At 32.6% G+C, this 24170-nt stretch overlaps 4 protein-coding genes and 1 non-coding gene across 5 annotated transcripts; 2 read left to right on the top strand and 3 right to left on the bottom strand.

The window, feature by feature from the left end:
* The first annotated feature begins 867 nt into the window (after positions 1 to 867).
* LOC108327897 (uncharacterized) lies at positions 868 to 2092 on the top strand. The gene is made up of 3 exons (XM_017561632.2): positions 868 to 1051; positions 1251 to 1591; positions 1709 to 2092. Exons 1-3 carry the CDS (start codon positions 868 to 870, stop codon positions 2090 to 2092), a joined length of 909 nt encoding a protein of 302 aa, XP_017417121.2.
* A 1776-nt stretch (positions 2093 to 3868) lies between these two features.
* Positions 3869 to 6419, bottom strand: LOC108337690 (uncharacterized). The gene is made up of 5 exons (XM_017574268.2): positions 6260 to 6419; positions 5102 to 5178; positions 4654 to 4765; positions 4371 to 4513; positions 3869 to 4057 (listed from the first exon to the last, which is right to left on the bottom strand). The coding sequence occupies exons 1-4, from the start codon at positions 6343 to 6345 to the stop codon at positions 4396 to 4398; spliced, it is 393 nt and encodes a 130-aa protein (XP_017429757.1). The 5' UTR covers positions 6346 to 6419; the 3' UTR covers positions 3869 to 4057; positions 4371 to 4395.
* Positions 6420 to 10720: 4301 nt separating this feature from the next.
* Positions 10721 to 14746, bottom strand: LOC108324558 (uncharacterized). Its single transcript, XM_017557501.2, has 4 exons — positions 14389 to 14746; positions 14227 to 14303; positions 11399 to 11510; positions 10721 to 10954 (listed from the first exon to the last, which is right to left on the bottom strand). The coding sequence occupies exons 1-4, from the start codon at positions 14634 to 14636 to the stop codon at positions 10825 to 10827; spliced, it is 567 nt and encodes a 188-aa protein (XP_017412990.1). The 5' UTR covers positions 14637 to 14746; the 3' UTR covers positions 10721 to 10824.
* Positions 14747 to 17450: 2704 nt separating this feature from the next.
* LOC128195141 (small nucleolar RNA R71) lies at positions 17451 to 17557 on the top strand. Its single transcript, XR_008246713.1, has one exon. It is a non-coding gene; the product is annotated as a small nucleolar RNA R71 (small nucleolar RNA).
* Positions 17558 to 20168: 2611 nt separating this feature from the next.
* Positions 20169 to 23962, bottom strand: LOC108323750 (protein CHUP1, chloroplastic). Its single transcript, XM_017556468.2, has 6 exons — positions 22421 to 23962; positions 21896 to 22027; positions 21613 to 21794; positions 21397 to 21508; positions 20586 to 20720; positions 20169 to 20501 (listed from the first exon to the last, which is right to left on the bottom strand). The coding sequence occupies exons 1-6, from the start codon at positions 23639 to 23641 to the stop codon at positions 20376 to 20378; spliced, it is 1908 nt and encodes a 635-aa protein (XP_017411957.1). The 5' UTR covers positions 23642 to 23962; the 3' UTR covers positions 20169 to 20375.
* Positions 23963 to 24170: the final 208 nt, after the last annotated feature.

The raw sequence follows: 24170 nt of genomic DNA, 5'->3' as shown, positions 1-24170 counted from the left end.
TTTCATATATTTTTGTAGTATAAGATAAATGAATGAAAATTAATAACAATTTACAAAAATACAAAAAAAAAATAATTTAAAAAAATTCAGAAATGTTTTTAGAAATATATTAACTTAAAAATGAGAAAGTGAAAAATAAAAATAAAAATATTAATTTGAAAAAAAAAATGAAATTATAAAAGGTTTTTCAATTTGATAGAAATATTAAATCACTACAAAAAAGAAAAACATTACCGAAGGCCAGAAGCCCTCGGAAATAGCCCAAAATCGTTGGTAAAAGGTAATTACAAACGGCTTATCGACGGCTAAAGAGCTCTCGGTAAATCCCTTGTCGCTAACATTTATCGAGGGCTTCCGCCCTTCGGTAATTACCGAGGGCCAAAAGCCTTCTGTAATTACCGAAGGACAAAAGCCTTCGGTAATTACCGAAAGGCAAAAGCCTTCGGTAATTACCGAAGGGCAAAAGCCTTCGGTAATTACCGAAGGGCGGAAGCCTTCGGTAATTACCTAACGTGGGTAGTTACCGAAGGGCAAAAGCCTTCGGTAAGTTAGAGACAGATCTAAGGCACAATTGTATTTCTTATGAAACCAAATTGTTCAATAACTTAATTTATAGAGAAAACAAAAAGAAAAAACCTTAACTATAATTTATATCTCTATATTTAATCATCTAATTACTCTCAACAACCTTGATCTCCACAAAAAAATAGTTCAGACCAAGTCAAAGAACATTGTTACCCTTTGCTAACAAAGCTCACCCACGACCCCTAGAACGTGACCAACCCTACTATTATAAGAAGAACACTTTCATTCTTTGGCGGCAAGAAAGCACACACTACTCTAAAGAGAGCATCTTGAAATCCAAATATGGTTGTTCCCTTCAAAGCCTCATACCCACTTTTCCTTTGCTTGATTCTTTTCTGTGGCGTCAATTGCACTGAGTTTGAAGTTGGTGGCCATGGAGGTTGGGTTGTCCCAAAGACAAAGGATGATGCTCAAATGTTCAATCAATGGGCATCCCAAAACAGATTCAAGATTGATGACACTCTTCGTAAGTAGCACTCCTTAACAACTTAAATATGTAACATTTAACCATTTAATTTTCTGCATGGTCAGATACATTTCTATGGTTATATTTTGTGTTTAGCAGCATATGGGTGTGCGTGAATTATTTTCCATTCAAATGTGCTGAAAGAAGCACATGATAACATGGAGTGTTTTTTGTTGTTGAACTTTTGGAATTGTCATAGTTTTCAAGTACGAGAAAGACTCAGTTATGGAGGTGACTGAAGAAGAATATGAAAAATGTGTATCACCTCATCCCCTCTTTTTCTCCAACAATGGTGACATTGTGTTCAAGTTTGACAGAGCAGGCTTGTTCTACTTCATCAGTGGTGTTCGTGGTCACTGTGACAGAGGGCAAAAGATGATCATCAAGGTCTTGGATATTGAAGCAAGTCCCTCACCCCAATATGCAAATAGCACTACACCAAAGCCACATTCAAAAAGTGGAGTTGCTGAACTTACTCCCATGAGGATCATGACAGAGTCCATAGTTTTTGTTTTGTCAACCTTCTTCCTTCAGCTTTATGTTTGATTCTTATGTGTTATCACAGTCCTAGGTTTATGAGTAGCAGTTTCTTTATTGTTTTCGTCATGTGTTAGTGTTGGAAGGATTGGACTTTGTTATTTGTTAATGTTTGTAAAGGTTATAATGTTGACAATTCTGGGGGCTGCTGGAGCTCAAGAAATTGGAAAACATCATAATAAGGGAAGGACCTTAAATGTAAAGCAAGTGAGCTATCATGAGTTTGAGAAGTTCGTTAAGGAAGAAAGTTCAAGGCCACTAGCAGACCTTTCAACACCATTGTGTTCAGCACATCAAATGGGGAGTTGCAGGATGGGTTCTAATCCAAAGCAATCAATGGTGAATGAGACAGGAGAAACATGGGAAATGGAAGGCCTTTATGTGCCTGATACAAGTGTCTTTCCCACAGCTTTGGGAGTGAATCCAGTGGTCATTGTTCAAGCTATTGCTTACTACGTAGCACAATCTGTCTTAGAAGTTCTCAGAATGAAAAGAAGTAAATGAGGGGAAAAAACATGTGTTGTTTATGTAGCTCCAATGTTACTGAATTCTCAGAAAAAACCACGTTCAAATAATTTGGTGAGATAGTTTGTCATTTTGGGCACGCCACACAATCAACTAATCAAGGAGCTTTACACAAAATGCTCCACTAATATTTTCCATGGTTAAATGGTTTAGAACAAGTTCAGAACAAATTATAAAAGCTAAAAATTAAAGAAAACAGTGAAAAGAAGATGAAAAATAGGAAAAATGAGGAGTGAAGAGACTTACATATCGACGCGAGAGAATTCGAGCAGCTGTGTTGTCTTCGGTTGTTGCCTCCTCCACGAACCCCACACCGCTCTCAACGCACCAGGAAGCCCCTCGTCACCGTTGTCGCCTCCTCCACGAAGCCCTCCTGACGCAGCGACAACCAATTTGTCACGTAGCCCCTCGTCACCGTTGTCGCCTCCTCCACGAAGCCCTCCTGACGTAGCGACAACCAATTTGTCACGTAGCCCCTGCAACCACAGAACGAACCGCCACCGCAGAATGCTTGCGCAAAGGACAGAGACAACGTCCGGGAACAAAACCTCGCAGATTTGGGGAATGTTGTTGAGGGTTTGATGGCTCGAAGAAAGGGGGAATGCTGGTGAGGGTTCGATGAAAGAAAGGGAAACTTTTGGCTCGAAAAATGAAAGTTAGCAGAGGGAAACCCAAGTCTGTTGGGGTTAATTACACCAGCACCTTACCGAGGGTCATATATCCTTCGGTAAGTTAATTAACCAAAGCCAATACCAACGTCCAAAGACCTTTGGAAAAAAACCTTCAGTAATGAGCGCATTTCCTGTAGTGAATGTGTTCAAATCTTTGTTTAAATTTAAAATATGAAAAAAAAGGAATAGATTTTAGAAAATAATATAAAAATATGTTAATAAAAAAAATTAAAAATAAATAATTGTCAAATAAAATACACACACCGTAAATGTATAAAGATTAATATTGGAATATACCAGTGTATATTAAATATTTCATATTATACATATAAATTTTTGGAATTATAATTTATTAACAGCTTGATTCAATAAAAAGTTTCGTAAAAATTTTCGTTAAATTGATAAGGAGGACATTTTTAATAAGTTAAACCTAGTTTTTATTTATTTATTTAGAATTTCTTTCATTACTTTTTCTTAAATTTTAAATTTAATTTATATATAAATTCATTTGATTTTGTGATTTTTTTTCTTAAGTTTTCAGAAAAAAAATTGAACAAATATATCCTAGATCTGATTTCATATAGTGTTTTGTAATGTGTATAATATGTAATAAAGATTTTTCATTCCTTGTATAAAATTTATTTCTCATTTTATCTTAATAATATTTTAAAATTTTAATGTTTTAAATCTAAAAACTATAACAGTAAAAGAAAAAAGAAAAGTAGAGGAAAAAACTCATTAACAAAATAAATAATTAAAAAGATAGGAAAAAATAAAATCAACATTCAAATTATTACTTATTAAAGAAAATAAAATTAATCATTGCGTAAATGACAATTTTAGTAGAAAGAAAAGATAAAAATTATCAATTAGGTAACTATTACTTCATCGAAATTTTAAAATTATATCCATATCTGTAAATCCGTAATTTCCTTTATAAGTTTAATCCAAATTGTAAACTTAGGATAAACCATAATTAAAATATTCACTCTTAGAAGTTAAAACAAATTAATATTAAAACAAAATTACACTTAAGGTATCTAAATCATTAGGTCATATTTTCACCATGAATTAACAATCAAACTCAACATCAAATAATAACTGTATAAAATATAGATTAAGCTGATATTACATTATTGTACTGTAATTATTACAACCAAAAAGTGTACATAAGGCAACTAATAAAAAAGTACGTTCATGCATTCGGAAATAACGAAAGGATAACACGGCCAAATCGATTAAAGAAACACCAACACTCCAACACGCAAGTTTCCTGCAAATAATTTAACATGTCAAGGTTGATGAAGAGTGGCAATGAAATGGGAAATGTTCATAAAACACTCTACAAGTTTGTTTTTTTTCTTTATCTATCTTTGTATGGACAAAATAATTATCCAATACGTATACGAATGTTTTATTATACGAATGTTTTGAAATAGAATACGAATGTTTTGAAATCTAATTTATCCATACAACATATCTCTTGTATTGAAATAGTATACGAATGTTTTATTAGTATCATTTTTTAAAAACTGAATTTAATAGTTAAGAAAGAGGTGCAGTACGTAAAAGGAAGTGAAACTAACCCAAGGTAGCTAAGATAGCAGAAGGCTAGTAGCCAACATACACAGCAGCATTAACAATGTAGCAGTCATCGTTCTTCTCAGCTACTTCTTCAGTTGAGCACACTAGTCCACCATCCACTACGTCAAACTTCATAATTTGCCCACTGAAATTATTTTCAAATACATGCACATGTGGTGAATCCAAAAGGGTAAATTCAAACGAAAAAGAAGAAAACCTTATTTAAAAGAGGCTGAAATGTCTAGGGTTTCAAAAGGACAACATTAACAAAATGTTTGTACTCACTATGGAAACACAGACTTTATTTTATCCTTATCCAAGTTTTGTTGCAGAGGATGAGGCACCCCCAGTTTGACATGTAGTTTCATGTCATCTGATGTCACACCAGGGATGCAACCTGCATCGAATTTTATTAAACAAAAGATCAAAATTATACTTAAAAAAATTAAAAATAAGTAAATTTATTTAAAAAAAAAAGAGGAGTTTTTGGTGATGATAAAAACAAATTAAAGCGTAAATTTATAGATATTTATTTTAAACTTTTAGGATTCAAAACAAAGCTATATAACATTATTCCAACAATTATTTACAAATACTTATTTAACAAACCTTGATCATGATTTATTTAGAATTGATTAAAAGGAAGGAAAATAAATTTTTCTTTCATTTAATTGATAATCATTTAAAAGTTAATATTAACATGGGTAAACAATAAAACCTAATTCAGAAGTACCTTTTTGGAATGCTGGAAGTGAATTGGTAGCGATTGCATCTCTACATGCTCTCATTGCAGCAGCTGTTATGTCTTGACTGTCCATCGGTAATCATTTCAATGTATATAAGGTTTTGAAGACCCAAGAATGTTAGTAAGTATAACATATGTACAGAGGCAAAATAAATGAGACAAATGTTAAGGTCTAGGTATGAAATAATTATTGAAGATCCAGATAACAATTAGATCAGATTATATAATATAATGCTCTCCTTATTATAAATTTGTATTTTAAAAGTTGAACTATATAAAAATTTAATTATTGAGATGAAATCAAAGGTATTCTGAATTTCAAGTTATTTAAAGTTATCAAGTTAGGAAGGATATAGATTGAAAATTTTGCATTTAATAAGAATTAAATATATAAGTGAGATGTAATTCTGAATTTTAAGAGTATTAAATAATTAAGAAGGTAAAGTTGCTTTAAGCATAAACTCAATTCAATTAAAAAATAAATTAGTAGTATGTGAATTCGTTATGTCTGATCTGAATTCGTCTTTAATTACCTGAATATACGTATAGGTATGATACTGACTTTTTAGATCTAGTAGGAAATTAGATTGAACATGTTACAAGATTTGGACGAACATGAATATAGGTATATGATACTAATTCTGTTTCACATTACTAAAAACAACTTTAAAACAATTTTAGTTTATTGGATAGTTTATTCTAAAGTTTATATGATTATAATATTTTCTTTACTTGATATTAAAAATAAAAAATATTTTGTATGTATTTAATTCTTAAAAATATTATATTTGTTTTATTGTAATTTTTATTTTTTAGAAAAATATATTTAATAAATATTTGATTGTATGCAATTAAAATGAAATAAGAAACAAATTTGATATATATTTGATATAAAAAATAGAGAAGAATATAAGTATTTTTTATATAAAGAATAGAGACGAATATACGTTTTTCTATTAAGAATAGAGATGGATATATTCAAATTTGCATAACAATATTCTATTATGTAAAACATAGAAATTAAATTTCCATAGTAATATTTCATTAAAAAAATCATCAATTTCTTTTACTAAACAATTTATAGCCTTCTCTTTTTCTTCATAAACTTTATCCCAAGAAAACAAAAGTAAGATATAGAATGAATACCCATGAAGATCATAGCCAACACCCATCTCAACGAACAAAAGCTTCATGTCATGCAATGAGCTTTCTTTTTGTCCACCACCTTCCATTAGATCACTTGATATATTTCTCCTTCAATGAAGCAAAGAGAGATTATAATGTTGGAAAAAGTTTAACTATTTATATATACTTATCAGATTGAAACCTTGTTTCTAAAATTTGTTGTTTATAACTACGTGTATATGCGAAAAGGAGACAGCTCTTGGCATAGCTTGTCGTGTGTGTTTGTATATGTGTCAAATTAACATTGATATGGTGATACGTGTATGATAACCTAAGAATATGGTCAAATGTTTTTCAACACATAAGATGCTACGTAACATAGATGCATGAGCTGGTTAAATTTGTGTAATGAGTATATTTAAAATTAATTATTAATTGATTAACCATGTCATAGAACACATTTTTTTTTTTAATTTATTGTGCTTGTTTAGTTGAATATTTTCATGTGTAGATACTTAACTCGTTTATTTAAACTACGCTGTTTTAGTTTCAGAAATGTATTTTTATAAAATAATGCCTAATATTTGAACACCTTTCTTAATATTTAACCCTTCCAGAGTTGAAGATCGTCTCTTACCAAACATGCACTAGTACAAAAATATTGTATAAAGTCGGTGTTTTTTGACCTTTTATGTCAAATTCAAGGCTGACATCATACCAGGAGACGTTAAATTGACATCGAATTTAAAAAATTCAACGTTAATTTACGTTATTTGACGTCAAACATAGATCAATTCGACGTTAATCAATTTTTTAGTTTTTTTTTTGCGATCCTTTGTGATCTTTTTTACAACTCTACGTGAAAAACAAAAAATAACAAATTTAATTCAGTTTTTGGTATTTTATATACCAAGAACTATGAACATGTAGTATAATATCAACAACAATAAACAAACAACAAACAACAATAACAAACAACAAACAACAAGTTCAGCAAAACAACAACAACAAATAAGTTCTTCAAAACGAAAACGAAAACTAACGTTCAAAAGTTGAGTTCGTCACCAATGAAAGAGAAAGCAGAATGCGCTTATGAAGGATAAGAACACGAAAACAATCGGTCAAAACAAACGAAAATCATACCTAAAGTAGTTAATCAACATGCATTTATATCAAATAAAAGAAAGATTACATGTGATGGTCGTAAAATTTAGTTCGAGAAAAGTTAGAGTAGCGAAAAGGGTTTCGCGAGCTAAGATAAAGTGAATGAATTTTGAACCTCCTGCTCAAATTTTTATTGAATTCACTAATCTTTTAATGTCTAACTCTAGGACATTCGACGTTTTATAACCTTTTGACGTCTAATATTAGGACATTCGACATACGTAAGTACATTTTCACCCTCACAACAAGAATTTTCGCAAAATTTATCCAATAAAACGTCGAACTTCTCAATATTTGACGTCTTATAACAAATTAATATCGAATTACAGTTTTAAATGACATCTAATAATTTCATTTATTTACAAAAATATCACCATGTTTATTATTTAGTGATTTGACGTTGAACGTGTGATGTTTTTAGTTAATAAACTTTTGAATATTAACACTAATAAATAACAAAGTGTGTTAATTAATAGTTTATAATAAATAGGAATTCAGTCCACCTAATTTCTTAATTTATATACTTATAATTTTTCAATATATTTATATAAATCGACAGGATGATAAAAAATATACGGATAAATTTTTCTATCCAGTAAAAGTCCTAAAATATTATATACATTTTTAAAATAAAAATATTTACTATTTTAAAATTTAAATATATTTTTAGATAGTTGTCAGATTTAAATATTACTTAAATTATATTAGTTATAACAAGAAATGAAATGTACATGTACAATTTTAATATTTTTAGACATATTATTGTTATTTTATTTTAGTTAATTTATTATTATTTTTTATTTGTATTTTAGATTTAATTTATATTTTTCTATTATATTTTTCTATTGTAAATAAAGAATTTTTTATTTAACATAAAAGAGATTAGTTTTATATATAATTTTTTACTATTTAATTAATATAATGTTAATATATATTTAAAAAGAATATTTCAATAATAAAAAAGGTATATATATATATATATATATATATATATATATATATATATATATATATATATATATATATATATATATATATATATATATATATATATATATAGGGGTTTGCTAACGTGCGTACGCCTGTTTTTCAGTTGATACGTTTTAGCAATGTGTACCGGATTTTAGTAGACAAAAATACCTTATATATCATGGATTCTAAGTTTTAAGGTTAAGGGTATTTTAATAATTTTCATTCTCAAAACTAAAAAAAAGAAAAGAAATCCCAAACCCTTACTTACCTCTCTCATTCCTCTCAACCTTTTCTCTTTCATCTTTCTCACTCCAATCTTTTCTCTGTCATCCCTACTCTAGCTCCAATTGAAAAAATAAAAAATTCCTCTCAACCCTTTCTCTTTCATCTTTCTCACTCCAATCTTTTCTCTGTCATCACTACTGTAGCCCCAATTGAAAAAAATCAAAAACACTTGTCGTTAAACTATCTTACAAAAAAATGATTTTATAATGAGTTTTCATCTTATAATTTTTGTCTTATCTAATTTTATTCAATTTTCACAAGCATAAAAGAATTGGTAATTGACCTGGAAAAAATCAGAAATACTCGATGTTAAACAATTTCTTACAAAAAATGATTTTATAATGAGTTTTTATTTTATAATTTTTGTCTTATCTAATTTTCACAAGCATAATGACATCAAAGGAATTGGTAATTGGCCTGGAAAAAATCAGAAACACTCGTTGTTAAACAATTTCTTACAAAAAATGACTTTATAATGAGTTTTCATTTTATAATTTTTGTCGTATATAATTTTATCTAATTTTCACAAGCATAATGACATCTAAAAGAATTGGTAATTGGCCTGGAGGGTTTTTTTAGAGATGATGATTCAACATATGAATATGATGAAATTAGAGAGGTTAGTGAAGATGGTGAAATTGAAGAGATCTTGAATGAACCTTTGCGTGAAGGTGAATATGTCAATGACTCAACTTTTTACAAAGGCAAATTGTTTAAAGGCAAATGTTTCTCATTTTTTTCAGTTGGAGCTACAGTAGAGATGACAGAGAAAAGGTTGGAGTGAGAGAGATGAAAGAGAAAGGAGTGAGAGGAATGAGAGAGGTGAGTAAGGGTTTGAGATTTTATTTTTTTTTAAGTTTTGAGAATGAAAATTATTAAAATACTCTTAACATTAAAAACTTAGAATCCATGATATATAAAAAGATATTTTTGTCTACTAAAATCCGATACACATTGCTAAAACGTACCAACTGAAAAACAGACGTCTACGCGTTAACAAACCCCATATATATATTAGTATTATATGCATGTTGTTTTTATTTAGTTATATAAACAATTTTTATAAAATTTGAGAGATAAACTAAAATATAAATATATTTTCTAGTATAATCATGAATGTAAATATTTGTATATAAATCAAGTTAAATTTATGTCTCTTTTATTTCTCTTTTCTTCTTTATAGGATTACCTGTATAATAAAGTCGTATCTATATATATTTTCAAATTTTAAATATATTAAATTAGTACCCTTAAATTATAAGAAGGCATGTGTAATATATCTTTCTACCTAGCTTAGAAGAATTTCGTTCTACTTGTGCCACGTCGTCATAAAGCTACGCCACGTATATATAAAAATGCAACACGCATAAGTTTATTTTAAAACAATTAAACTTCAAAAATCACTTCACAATTCTCAATGACGTGTTCATCTCTATCTATTTAAAACAAAATATAGTGTAATGAAACGTTAACGAAAATAAGTTCCAAAACCCAATTATAAAAGGATTTAAAGTTTAAAAAATAACAATTACAAATTGTAAAGTACAAAACTTCATAAAATCCTCCAAATAATATCAAAAAAATGTTCAAACTCAGTTTCTTTAACTTTGTACATTACGTTCCATACAATATGACCTATTTAAAAATATTAAAATATAACATTTTTTTAATGTCATGAGTAATTTGAATTGGCTTTTAAAATAAACAAATGTAAAATAGAAATAACTACAATCTATCTTCTTGCAACGTATTACCAAATCAAAGGTTATAAACTTCACTATCAGTTCTTACAATTTTTCATTAATAACAAATTCAAATTTGAGGGAAAACATATTTTATCTAATATAATACTAAGAAAATCAATTCTATTGAAATTCGAAAATTGCCCCTACTTAATTCTGCAACAGATGTCCAATAAAATGTTATAAACATAAAAAAAATGCTGAATGCTTAACTTTCGATGATTAATTGCATCTTAAAAAAAACATTTCTATTTAGTTATGCAATAAAAGTAGTACAGTATAGTGCTCACATGATACCTCTCAATGCCACGTCAAAATATAGAAGAAATGTAAAATTTTTCATGTTATTATATAGCCATGAATGGTTCAAATCAAGAGTTGAATATCATGATAAACCGAACGAAGCTCTGCAAAGCCTGAAAGTTAATAACCCACATAAACAGCAGCATTCACAATATAACAATCATCATTCTTGTCACCCATTTCCTCTACAAGCACCCCACTTGAGCATATCAAACCACCATCCACAACTTCAACATTCAAAATTTCTCCACTGCAAATTTAAAAACAAAACAACACAAACTGAGTAAATAAACACAATACATTATCAACTACCCAAAGAAATGAGCGAAAGCATAGGTTAATACATGTTCATTAGGATCTACGAACACCAAAATTATGAAAGCATAGGTCAATACAAGTTCATTAGGATCTACGAACACCAAAATCATGTTTTTGTTCTGGGTTTCAAGCAAAATATATAAACTTTAACACGTAATACAAACAGAGAGATAAGAATAACTTAGGTTTCTGATAGAAATGTGAAGTTTAATATCCAATAACCAGAGTACAGTGAAAGATTGAAATAACGACAGCTAATTTTACAAGAAAAAGATGATATGTGATTTCATATTGATAGTCATGTCATCACTTAAATAGAACAATATGAAAAAGTAACAAAACAAGGCACTGATTTTTCACTGTTCTGGGTACTTACTAGGGAAAAACTGATTTAACTTTCTCCACATCCAAAGATTTCTGGAGGGAATGAGGAACCCCTAGCTTGATATGCAATTTCATCTGGTCAAAACTCACACCAGGAATGGAACCTAAATCAAACTTGTCTCAATTAGAAATCATTAGACAATGAACAACCATACAGAAAAATCATAAAAGTTAGAAATAATTGGAGATTTTTGGTCATAGGAAACATCTTATTGTACGATATTTTCCGAAACTATCTAGAATTAGTGGGATGGAAATCAAGTCAAGCTCACTATAAATTTCTCACGAGAAGAATGAATTCTAAGTGCACAATATAACCGTCCAGTTAGCTATGGACCGGACGATTGTAACGTAAAGTGTAAATACCCACAATTGGGTCGGCTATTGTTAATTAAAGGTCTACTTCAAAATCTATAAATATGAGATAATGAGTAGATGATCTGCATTTATTAGTGTACCATTAATATTTGAACTGCAATGTTAAGCTGACTTTGGTTTCGAAATACCTTCTCTATGTACCTTTTGAACAGCTTAGACAAATGGTTACGAGAAGACTTGGAGTTGAAGACAACTTTTGGCCCCTTGGACAACTTGAAGTTGGACCGTTTACCTCGATCGAACGAAACACTAAGCATTACAAATAGATCCTATCCTAATGAACTAGTTATAGATAAAAGATCCCTAATACCAACATAATAATGTTAAACTAAATAAGAATATACTATTGAATAAATATAATTTACTTGTAATAAGTGTTTTTAGGATAAAATCTAAAATCTCCATCCACAATACATGGCAATTAATTAGTACCTTACAAACACATAAAGAGGACAGTTTAAAATTACTGAAATTAGTTTATTACTTGTAATAGATATAATTTACTTATGATAAAATCTAAACTCTCCATCCAGAACACATGGCAATTAATTAGTACCTTACAAACACATAAAGAGGACAGTTTAAAATTACTGAAATTAGTTTATTACCACAGAACGAAGGGATAGTAAGGAAAACAAGGAAAAAGAGAGATCTGTACTCAGATGCCATAAAACAAGTTATCTTTCTAAATGTCAGTTTGCTATACATTCCCTAACTGATTCCTTTCACTTTCCTGACCATGGAAAAATATCATGTCAGTGATTCTACTATTTCTTCATACTTTACCATACAGGGCAATAAATTACATGTTTAACTAATAGCCACTAGGAAAATAAATATTTGTAAAGACATTTGCAAGCAACATGCTGAAAAACAAAAACATATCATAAGGCCATTTATAATGGGAAAAAAGGATATTCAATCTCAAGACAGAAATTTGGCAATTAGAAAGTAGTACAACATCAAATGAAAGGAATGAAGATGACTCGACTAGGATGTGTTGCAACTGTAACAAGACACATAATCATGAAATATAAGATATTCATGATACATCTACTTTATTACTAATAAGAAATGGTTTTACCATAATGAACAAAAGGAAATTATTTCAATTTCATAAAACAAGGAAAAAGAGAGATCTGTACTCAGATGCCATAAAACAAGTTATCTTTCTAAATGTCAGTTTGCTATACATTCCCTAACTGATTCCTTTCACTTTCCTGACCATGGAAAAATATCATGTCAGTGATTCTACTATTTCTTCATACTTTACCATACAGGGCAATAAATTACATGTTTAACTAATAGCCACTAGGAAAATAAATATTTGTAAAGACATTTGCAAGCAACATGCTGAAAAACAAAAACATATCATAAGGCCATTTATAATGGGAAAAAAGGATATTCAATCTCAAGACAGAAATTTGGCAATTAGAAAGTAGTACAACATCAAATGAAAGGAATGAAGATGACTCGACTAGGATGTGTTGCAACTGTAACAAGACACATAATCATGAAATATAAGATATTCATGATACATCTACTTTATTACTAATAAGAAATGGTTTTACCATAATGAACAAAAGGAAATTATTTCAATTTCATTTTTGTTTGACCCTGTTCAGTCTATTCAATAAAACTCTAGAAGAGTAAATAGTCAAATCAGTCCCTAAAACAGAGAGAATTGATCGTATTAATCCTTGAGCCATGAAAATTTCAAAAGTTTCCCTAAATAGGCATTTAATTGTCATATTAGTTCCTGAATGCTGTAATTAATCAGTCAAATTAGTCTCAACGATTTGTGACAAAAAGAGCTAATAGGTTGAAGAAATGTACATTTAGGGGCCTTAAGCATATTTTCTATCATTCAAGCTCTTATTTTGATTTGCTTCATATTTACTGTATGTACACCAAGAATATCTCCCAACCAAAACTATACACTAATTTCTTTCAAGGGACAGCGATCACCAAAGTGAACCTTGCATCTTCCAACAAAGTGATTTTCAATCACGTGACTCTAAATCAAACCATTCAGCAAGAACATGGACTTGCGTCAATTCGCAATAAGATCAAGTTCAGTAGTTAATAATACAGGTGGACAGACTACCATTGAAGCTCCAATTTTCATTTGCTTCAATTTCTAACAAAACAAAAGTTCCTAGCATCAAAAAATCCAACCATTACATTACACTTTAACTAACTACCTTATTCTTTCATAAGAAGCAAGGCACCACCCCCATCGATTAACGTAATCAAATGTTCAATGCATTGGGTAACAAAAAACCCTTATGTTAGACCAAAAAGATAAATTATATTCCCACTCATGTTTCCGATTAACTAACACGGCTAATGTGTCTTACGATAGAATAACTCACAACAATAACACTAAGAAGTTGAACAGTGTAAAACCCAATAAGATTATATACACACACGCACATATACCTCTGCGGAAAGCGGGGATTGAATTAGAAGAAATTGCATCCTTGCACGCTCTCATTGCTGCTACTGTTATGTCCTGTCTGTTGGGTTCATCGCCATGTCAGCAAAAACCAAAGAAAAAAAGACCAAAAATACAAAGAAAAAAAAAGGAAGAGAATACAACACCCATGTTGGTCGTAGCCGACACCCATCTCCACGAACAAGAGCTTCATTGGAGAGGATGACCCTCTGCTACCTTCACTCCCTTCAACCACTTCCATAGTTCGGGAAATTGCAGAAAGTAAAAACTTTGATGAGCGATGTGAGAAAGAAAGAGTTTTGCAGAAACGTTGAGGAAAAGAGTTTGAGCCCAAATCAGTGATGGGAAACGATGAAAATGGAAGATTTAGAAGTGAATAACAGCATTCGGTCATTTCTTTCACAAACTCAGCGATAAATGGAATCAAATCAATATTGATGACCGATTCGGGCGAATCACCGCTGACCGGATTCCCAAAGTTTACCTTTTTCTTTCTGGTTTAACTCTCTCTGCCAATTAGTTTATTATATATTAAATTATTAAATTACTATTTACAAATTTATACCTAGTCTAATTTAAAGAAGTACTTTATATTAAATTATTAAATTACTATTTACAAATTTATACCTAGTCTGATTTAAAGAAGTACTTTTAAAAAGGTAATTTACTTCAAAATATTTAGGCTTAACATCACTCGTCTCAATTTTTGTCAACTTTATTTGAAATGGTTTTAATTTTTTTTACATTTAATGTAGTCCTAAAAATTGTAATTTGTGTTTCATTTAGTCATTTTTTTCAAACGTCGTTTAAATAGTTAACGACCAAATGTCTAGCTCTGCAATCAGTTAATAACATGTCATTTAACTGTTGATGTGGACAACATCTCACCACCATCAAACCCCACCCGACCTACTTTCATGAAGCCTAAATACGCCACCACTCTCCCTTCATTGTGGAGCACCGCCGCGACACTACCTCACCACCATCAACACGCACCTGTAGAGAGGAACCCAAAAACGCGACCCAACAACAACCGCAATAAGTCACTTCCACAGCACAAGCAACGTCTACCTTGCCACCAATGCCTCAAGTCGCCGCCGCCATCACACCGCAAGACCTTAGTGCCGCTACCATCATGCGAACCCTAAAATTGTAGAGTCACAATCTCCTTCGCGAAACCAGTTCAAAACCTGCACACATAATTGCAACCACGAGAGAAGTATCAACATCGCGCATCAAAACATCTTCGTCTTCTCCGTTCAATCGCCCCATGTGAAGCCGCAAGGATCACCGTCATCAACCTTTCCACCATCTCGCCAGCCACAACACCACCAAGCTTCTTCACATACCTGTAAATTCATCCCTAATTTGCACCGCAAGGAAGAAGAGAGAAGAGGCGCATGAAATCCCTTTCCCCAATCTAAAACCCTAATTTTGAGTGGATAAGGGGCTGACACATGGGAAGACCTCATTGGCCACATCCACCTCACTACGCCTCAAACTGTCCACTCCCGCAGTTAAATGACATGTCACTCATTTGGTCGTTAACTATTTAAACGACGTTTGCAAAAAGGACTAAATTGAACACAAATTACGATATTTACGACTACATTAAACGTAAAAAAAAAAAAAAATAAGACCATTTCAAATAAAAACAAAAATTGGGACCATGTAATAAAGTTAAGAAGATATTGATTATGGCTTTAATTTTTTTACATAATTGAAACGTGCATTACTGTATTTTACAAAATCAGTCACCTTTTTACTTGATTAAAATTGTAGTCTTTAATTTTCTTTTAAACTTTTAGTGTCTTAACTTTCAGTCATCCACAAGTTTAGAGTCAGAATTTTCTTACACACTTTTAATGCTTTAATTCAAAAATATTGTAACTTATTCAATTTTCAGATCATTATTTTGGATACGTAATGATATATCTAATCAATTTGGCTAGTTGATCCACAGATTTGTAGATAATTAAACTAAAAATTAAATAAAAATATTTATACTATCATCTAAAATATTAATAATGGAATTTGCATATAGAATATTTTTCCAATTTTATTATTTTAATAATTATTTTTTGAATTCAAATAAAAAATTATTTTTCAATCAATTTAATTAGTATTTAATTTTTATATTTGGGTCAAATATTAATTTTTTAAATATTTTTTTACTCAATTTTGTTGATCTTTCCATTATATTATTTTTAACTAAGTGTTATGACTTGTCATGTTGAAAAGTAGTGACACAATGTTTAAAAAAGACTTGAAGTCAGTCTTCTTTTCTTCTCATGGTAGTGGTGGTGGTAATAGGGCACATGATGTAACCCTCTTTTGAAAATATGGAGATGAAATAATTTTGAGGACAGTCAAAACTTCCAAGAATGTTGGAAATCAATTTTGGGATTGTCGCACCTACAAGATTAGATTTATAGAATTTTGGTTGATTATATTTTGTTTTTGTAATTATTAGGTAATAATAAATATTGTGCTATGGTTTTTTTCAACAACAGAGTCACAATCTAAGTGGGGTAGATTGTAATTACTTCAAATGGTTCGAGTGGAGAGTTCAATCAATAGTGTAGGGTATTTCTTATGTTTTAAGCGCAAACTAGTAGTCAAGAAGGAGTGTAGGGTATTCTTTGAGACTATATCTTGTTGTAGAAGTTGTTGTCCTTGATAATTTGTTTGTGAAGTTTGCTTGTTGGTTAAACCATCATCTTACCTCCAACTTTGATTTTAATTTTGAATTTGATTTGATCTCTAGTTGTTGGAGTAGTTGTTTAGCCTTCTACTATCATTCATGTAGTGTAACTCTTCTTCTCGTGCATATTCAAGAGTAGAACAACGGCCATTCTGGTGTTCACCTTCATAGAAATCACATTTCATTAGTTGTCACTCTAAGTCGTGAGTTTTCAGATCGAGCTGCAGTTTTGCCATTTGTTTCTTTAACTCTTCCATTTACTGATAAATGAGTTTGTTCTATGCCAATATGTCATCTTGTGTTCCCAACTCTAGTATTGTTCTCTTGGAAGGTTGATTTCTATCATATTATGCTTGATGATCACTAGTTGTTAGTGATTCAAAGATAGTTGTAGTTTCCACAACACTCTTCATCATCATGGTACCTCCTGCTGATGCATCCAACAACATTCTGGTTTGTGGCCTTAATCTACTATAGAACATGTTGAGTTGAGCTATTACATTAAATCCATGGTTGGGACATTTCTTTAGTAAGGCCTTGTATCTTTCCCAAGCTTCACAGAAGTGTTCATTCATACCTTGAGAAAAGGTTGCAATTGTTGCCTTAACACTGATATATTTACATGGAGGAAAAAATCTAGACAGAAACTTCATTTCCACATCTATCAAAGCGATGTAACAGAATGATTAGCGTGAACAAATAAATTAAGAATGGGTGAATTGGTTTCCTTTCACAAATGTGCGTCTTTTATAACTTTTTCCTCAATTTTATCTTACTTAGTGAATAAATTAAACAATAATAAAGAGTAAAAGAAGAGAGAAAGTTGTACAGATGATTTTATACTGATTCAGATCACAAGGATCCTACGTCCAGTTGCTAATCCCAAACAAAGATTAACTTTTCACTATCACAAAACCAATAAATTGTTACATCACACAGAAAAACAAGTTTAAGGGTTTAGAAACACCTCTTTTCTTACCACAAGAGATGAAACTCACTACACCTGAAAACCACAAGGGATGAACACATCCTCTGAATGTTTCACGAAGGATGAACACTTCCGTTGAATCTTCAAAAAGGATGGTAGACTTCACCCAGTAACAACAACAACACTCAATCACACTCCTAGTGAAAGTTTTCGCTCTTGCCAAAACCAAGTTCTCAAAGCCAAAGCACAAGAGTTACAAAAACTCTAGGTCACACTTTAGTCAGTTTAAAACAAGCAGTTGTGTGTTAGAATGAGAGACTAAAACATCTTTATAAAGACTTCACTCAAGGACACCTCCAATAATTCGTTGTTAGTCTTTTCTCGCATGATAATCGATTATCTAATTAAGGTAATCAATTATGCATTTAATGAATGCACAACGGTCAAAACAACAACGACTAGCTAAGATAATCAATCATTGCACGAAGTGGTATGTGAAGGATTAGAGAGATGTAGTATATGATTGGTTATCCTTGTTAGTGATAGATTGTCACGTGGCACTATCTTAGACAATCTGACATAGGAGTGCTAGGAGGGATGAAAATAGGGAAACGAGGGGATGTGGTAGTAAATGCTACTTGTATGGCTCATTGCTAAAAAAAGGGTGTAGTTGTAAAAGTCAAGAGTGTAGGAGAAAAGGCTAATTGTTTAGCCCAGTTTAGAAAAAAGGAGTGTATAAATGAACAATCAGGGGTGCACTCAACTCCTTGTGTATTCCTTTCTTGAATAAACTAATTTTTTGTCTTGTTTTGCAACATTGACAATTTAGTTTCTCGCTTTAAATGAATCAATCTTTAACTTTAACTGCATCAACAAACATTAGTCTATCCAAAAGTAATTTATGCATCTAAAAATAACTTTTTAAATCCTTTTAATTTCTAAACTCGATAACTTCAATTGTCACAAATCCTCTTTAAATCAACCATTTAAACACACGAATTGCATAAAAATTTGAATTTAAATCATAAATGTGGACATAAATATACACTAATGAATTAATTTTCTTAGTAAAACTCAATCAACTAATTGAGAATTGAATGTAATCTATATTATCAGAACAACCAATATAAAAACATCTTGAGTGATTTCTTCCATTCCTTATGTTATAACATATGCTCTAACTTAATATTGAAGAAATTTTTGAATTCTATGTTTGAAAAAGTCTTATAGTTCATTTGTCAAACTTAAAACTATCACGTGAACAAGTACTATAAGTCAAAATTTGAAAAAATTACAACAAATTTGTAAAACACAATTGAACCTCCCATCTTGTTTTCATCATTACCTTACACTATTGTCTTGTAAGGATGAAGTAGATTGTCAATTAAATAGTGTTTAAGGGTAGTTTCTAAAAATATTTCTAAAATATAGCAAATAAATATGGCTTTATGCGCTCAATGTTTTTGGATCTTTGATCAGTAGTTGGTTTCTGTAACTTGTTTCTTACGAATTTTATAAACTATGTAGAATATAGAGGTCGAGAATTTTCTTTTTCACCAATTTTAAATATTAGAAATACAGTATATGTTATATTTTTAAAAAAAAAATTCCCATTCTGGGGATAAATGTACCATTTGATTTCTCGTTTTTACTAAATGTAGAGGTAAAAGTTTCTAAACTTTGATCCTCTGACTTTCTAAGGTATTGTCTTATGTACTATACACATTCTTTAAGATATAAGAGTTGAAAAACTCCTCGATTTCATTTCTACCTATTAAATTGAACAAAGATGTATTGTTATAATGACTGTATATACTATCGTACATATACAATTGTTTACCTCTTATGGTCAGGTTTTCTCTTCCCAATGATTGCTAATTCGTTGATTATGAGAAATTGTAGAATACACAAATACGAAAAGAAAAACAAAAATAGTCGAGTATGTGATCGAAACTTTCATTTTAAAAAAATTGCTGATATGTTTACCCTTTCTACCAAAATATTATTAATATTACCATAGTAACAATATTAATATTATCAAGTGCCTTTTTCTAAGGTCCACAACCCTTTTGGCCAATAGAAATGACATAAATATCAACAATTTCGCAACAATTAACACCAATGGAAATGACATAAATATGGTACCAAAATTTATTTGCATTAAAAGAAAAATCAGTTAATATGAATGAATACTATGAAAAATGTTGCAAAATACGAAGAAATGTGTTTACTTATTTGCAATATAAGAAAAAGCAGTCAAGTGAATGGAACAAATATTAAATTACAGGATTCGGTTAGATAGCGAATTTTTTAATGATTTGATTCAGCAACTCTTTTATGATCAGAGATTTGCGGTTTCCCAGTAATGAATGGATAAATCATGAATTAAGAATGCGTTCCTACTTTAATGATGGCTAAATACTATTTGCCATCATTCTATTCACAAAATACAGAAAAAAGTGAAGAGGAACTAATTCTCTGAAGCTGAGTTTGCTCCAGCATTAGCATGTTGCAGACCTGCAAAAGAATTTCTGTTGCTGGCCGTGGCACTGAATGTGGCATGACCTCGCTTTGTCTCTCAACTCTTGAAATGCTCTCATTGTATCCACATCAAAGCCTCCAGCGAACTGCCACACGTAACAGTTCATTATACCAATTGGCCCTTTAGCTAACAGGCGTCAATTTTGTACCATTGTTGAAAATAAAATTACCTGATGAACTCGGAATGCAAATCTAACTCCTTGGACAATAAGCTCTTCTTCTTCAGGCCCACCACCAACTGTCTCAAGTTCAGCAGAGACTCTCTTCATATACTTCATGGCCAATTTTACAGATGCCAGCTTGATCTGCCACAATTTAACATTGTAGGTTACAATAAATGAAGGGAGCTATTCTTCTCACTTTGTAGTAAGAAAGTTAGTACAGAAATCTACTACGTTGCAATGTTATTCATTCCGGAATGCAAGATGCACATGCAAACGACATTTTATTTATCTGTTTCGTTCTTCAAATAATTATTTAAAGCAGATTGCAGGACCCTTCCAAGTTCCTATTGGCAAAGAGAATTTCCCTAAAATGAAGAAGACAAACATGTGGGGATCAGGGGTTTCCATGTGCTAGTGTTAGTGAAGATTAGCACAAAAAAGTTGAGGTCGACGAAGCCCTATCAGCGAAGATAACGTCTGCATTGACATTTCGCTATCAGCTAGCTACTTTGTCTACATGCTATGTGGTAAACTTACGAAGGATAATTCTTTAAAAGAAAAATTACAGATAATATTGAGGGGTCAATCCAACACAAAAATTTTAGTCACCTAACATTAAATTTTATTAATGGAGGAGCCTATGCAGACAACACATCCACCATTTTTATTCAATGAGGACTATGGGCCAACACAACTCTTGCCCATCGTCATGTGCTATCGCTATATACTGACCCATTTGTATTATATTAAACCTACAACTGAAGTTACTATCAAGCATAATGTGGAATTTTTCTAATATAACTTGCACGGAAATTACCTGGCTCACATAACCACTGTCAAGCATCCAATCCACGGGTATTTGGAAGACTTTGTATCTTTTCGTTGCGGATTCTCCCATTCTTGAGATATTGTAAATCCCATGTTCTAATCTGTCATAATCATTTAAAATAAATGACATTAGAGATGTTCACATGAGCATTTAATTCACCTTGAATAAGTAGAAATACTAATAATTTAAAACAAATCAACACACTTTTCTAAGAGAGTCTGCATCTTTTTAAGAGCTGGACCACACAGCTGCCGAGGATCATCGCGGAAAGACGAAGCCTCAGATACCAACTTCTTCAGGTCACAATACCCAAACGCAGCTTCACGCAAAGCATCAGCCTTCTGCTCTGGCCAATCGAAGTGTTTCAGCACTGCCCTTTCATCCACCTGAAACAACAAACAAAACCAGACAAATCATAAACGATATAAAATATATTTTCTTGCAAGTATCATGGAAGAAGGAACACAACACTAAAAAGTAAAAATACCAAATAGGAGAGTTCGTCGTCAAGCCATTTGACAAAAGGCACTACATCTTCAATATCCGTGAATGCTGCGCTCTCCACTTCTTTGATCAAGTATCTAATAAAGTCTCCTTGAGTTTCTACATCTGTTTTTATCTGTAAAAACAAAAGATATTATTGACCTGAGATCAGACAGTATCAGAACTTTGGTTAAAAGAAAAAACTTTTATTAACAATTAGTAGTTTAATATTACTAAGCTCTAATGAAATGAAGTAAATTTTTTTACTTAATTGACAACTAGGGATTAGGGTTTCAGTAATTGGAGAATATTTTCCTTTTTCTTTGACTAGGAATTCAACAAAATGCCATAATTTTAGAGCATATTTACGACTATGGCCAACCAAATTCGAATCAGATTACTGTCTTATCTACGAAGAAATCCAATTCAAAACAAAGCAATAAAAGCGACTACACATGTCAGCAGACAGTGACACAATAAATGCCAGTGGCAAACCGGTAATTACATCGCCAAATTCACGTGCACTTACAGCCAACAAGTGAGTGGAGCGGTTCTCGATCTCGCCGATCATATCGCGAGCATTCGCCGTCGCCGGTACCTCCGCGGCACCGGCGGACCCCGAGTCCCGCCTCGAATGTGAGTCCCTCCGCATCAACGAGTGGTAAAACTCCACCACCTCCGGCACTCTTCTTACCTTCGCCGGAGCCAACTTCCCCGCCTTCGCCGGAGGAGGCGGCGGAGGTGGCGGAGGGGCTACCTTAGATGTAGGTTTCCTTGGTGGAGGCGGAGGTGGAGGAGGCGCAGCCTTAATCGGTGGAGGAGGCGCAGCCTTAATCGGTGGAGGAGGAGGCGGCGGAGGCGGTGGCGGTGGCTGAATGACTTGTTCGGTTTCGCCTTTGTTGGAGGAACCGCTGGACGGTGATGAAGGAGAAGAAAACGAAGGTCTCGGTGGCGGGTTCGGAACACGAGGCGCGCGTGACCTCACGGAACCGGAGAGAACCGAGTCAGAGCAATCGGCGAGTTCCTCCGAGTTACATCGTGAGTGATGTGGCCTTTCCGTTTCCCCAGCCTCTCTTTTGAAAATCCCGCTTCCGAGATCCGACGCCGTTTTCTTCAAGCTTTTCATGACATTCGACCTCACCGAAACCTCCACCAACCTTTGCGAAGCTTCGTTCTCGTGCTCGTGCACGTGACTTTCTAATGTCTCTGCTCTGCTACTGCTACTGCTACATCCACTATACGACATCGTTTTCTTCATCTCCACTATCTCATCTTCCAGCGCCTTTAGTTTCCTCTCGCTCTCTCTCCTCTCTTCTTCCACTCGAACCTTCAGCTCCTGCAACTCCTTCTTCAACTTCTCGTTCTCCACTTCCGTTTCCTCAGCTCTTCTTCTACTCCTTTCGATTTCAGTTTCCCTCGCGCTGATCTCGCTCTCCAGAACGGGAACAATGGCGATGGACTCCTTCAGCAGCTTGTGCTCCAGGAGCTCCGTCTTCAGCAGCGACTCGCTCTCCCGGAGCTCCTCCACTAGACGGAGTAGCTCCGCAACATCCGGCGGTCGCGGCTGCACCTGAGCGGAGGAGCGCGGGAAGTACGCGCCGAAGGAGCGAGAGAACGGGGACTTGTGGGACGAGGACTTCGCTGTAGACGGCGATGGAGGAGGCTGCTTCTTCTGAGGCGGAGGGGTGTGCGTGGCCGGCGCCGGTGACTTCTGGAACCCCATTGCTACCCTTACCTTGCCGGCAACCATGAGTGTGAGATTTAATTATTGATTTTTATTTAGTTTTTAAGATTGGAACTGGGAAGAGTTTTTCTAAGCATGACAAAGACGACGTCGTTGTCTGAGTGTAGATAGACAGAGAAGAGGAGATGGGAATGGGGGTAATGTTGCAGAGTGAGAAGAGAAATCGAGGCACAGTTAACGATGAACGGTCTTCTCTTTTGAGGGAAAATGTAGGTATAAAATATTAAGGATAGTAATTTTAAATTTTGTTAAAGACAATATAGAACAAGTTTGAAAAAAGCCGAGGTTGTCCAAGTGGGATCAGTGTCTAGGACATTTATTTTGGTTGGGTTTGGTCTGAAGGGGGAGTGAGTTGAGTCGGGAACGGTCGTCTAACGGTTGGTTTTGTGATATTTGGTTTGGTATGTTTAATTTTATGTTTTTGTATGACGTTGGTAACGGTTTGATCTTAAAGGAGTTTGAAGTCAGTAAGGTGAGTATCGTGATATTTTGGCGAGTTATCGTGGTTGTTGCGTTTGGTTGTTTGTTTGTTTTC

The sequence above is a fragment of the Vigna angularis genome, chromosome 1, assembly GCF_016808095.1.
Source record: "Vigna angularis cultivar LongXiaoDou No.4 chromosome 1, ASM1680809v1, whole genome shotgun sequence".
In the NCBI taxonomy this organism is placed as follows: Eukaryota; Viridiplantae; Streptophyta; class Magnoliopsida; order Fabales; family Fabaceae; genus Vigna; species Vigna angularis.
This window is presented reverse-complemented; position numbering and strand designations above follow the sequence as displayed.

Coding starts and splice junctions, on each gene's coding strand:
- LOC108324558 (XM_017557501.2), bottom strand. CDS start 14,636: ATGACCGAATGCTGTTATTCACTTCTAAATCTTCCATTTTCATCGTTT. Junction 11,511..14,226: donor AATCCCCGCTTTCCGCAGAG/GTATATGTGCGT, acceptor AGTTTGATTTAG/GTTCCATTCCTGGTGTGAGT. Junction 10,955..11,398: donor GTTAAATCAGTTTTTCCCTA/GTAAGTACCCAG, acceptor TTAAATTTGCAG/TGGAGAAATTTTGAATGTTG.
- LOC108327897 (XM_017561632.2), top strand. CDS start 868: ATGGTTGTTCCCTTCAAAGCCTCATACCCACTTTTCCTTTGCTTGATT. Junction 1,052..1,250: donor CAAGATTGATGACACTCTTC/GTAAGTAGCACT, acceptor GAATTGTCATAG/TTTTCAAGTACGAGAAAGAC. Junction 1,592..1,708: donor CCTTCTTCCTTCAGCTTTAT/GTTTGATTCTTA, acceptor ATGTTTGTAAAG/GTTATAATGTTGACAATTCT.
- LOC108323750 (XM_017556468.2), bottom strand. CDS start 23,641: ATGGTTGCCGGCAAGGTAAGGGTAGCAATGGGGTTCCAGAAGTCACCG. Junction 21,795..21,895: donor ACGACGAACTCTCCTATTTG/GTATTTTTACTT, acceptor TTGTTGTTTCAG/GTGGATGAAAGGGCAGTGCT. Junction 20,502..20,585: donor TTGCATTCCGAGTTCATCAG/GTAATTTTATTT, acceptor TACGTGTGGCAG/TTCGCTGGAGGCTTTGATGT.
- LOC108337690 (XM_017574268.2), bottom strand. CDS start 6,345: ATGGAAGGTGGTGGACAAAAAGAAAGCTCATTGCATGACATGAAGCTT. Junction 5,179..6,259: donor GTTGGCTATGATCTTCATGG/GTATTCATTCTA, acceptor ACCGATGGACAG/TCAAGACATAACAGCTGCTG. Junction 4,514..4,653: donor ATAAAGTCTGTGTTTCCATA/GTGAGTACAAAC, acceptor AAATAATTTCAG/TGGGCAAATTATGAAGTTTG.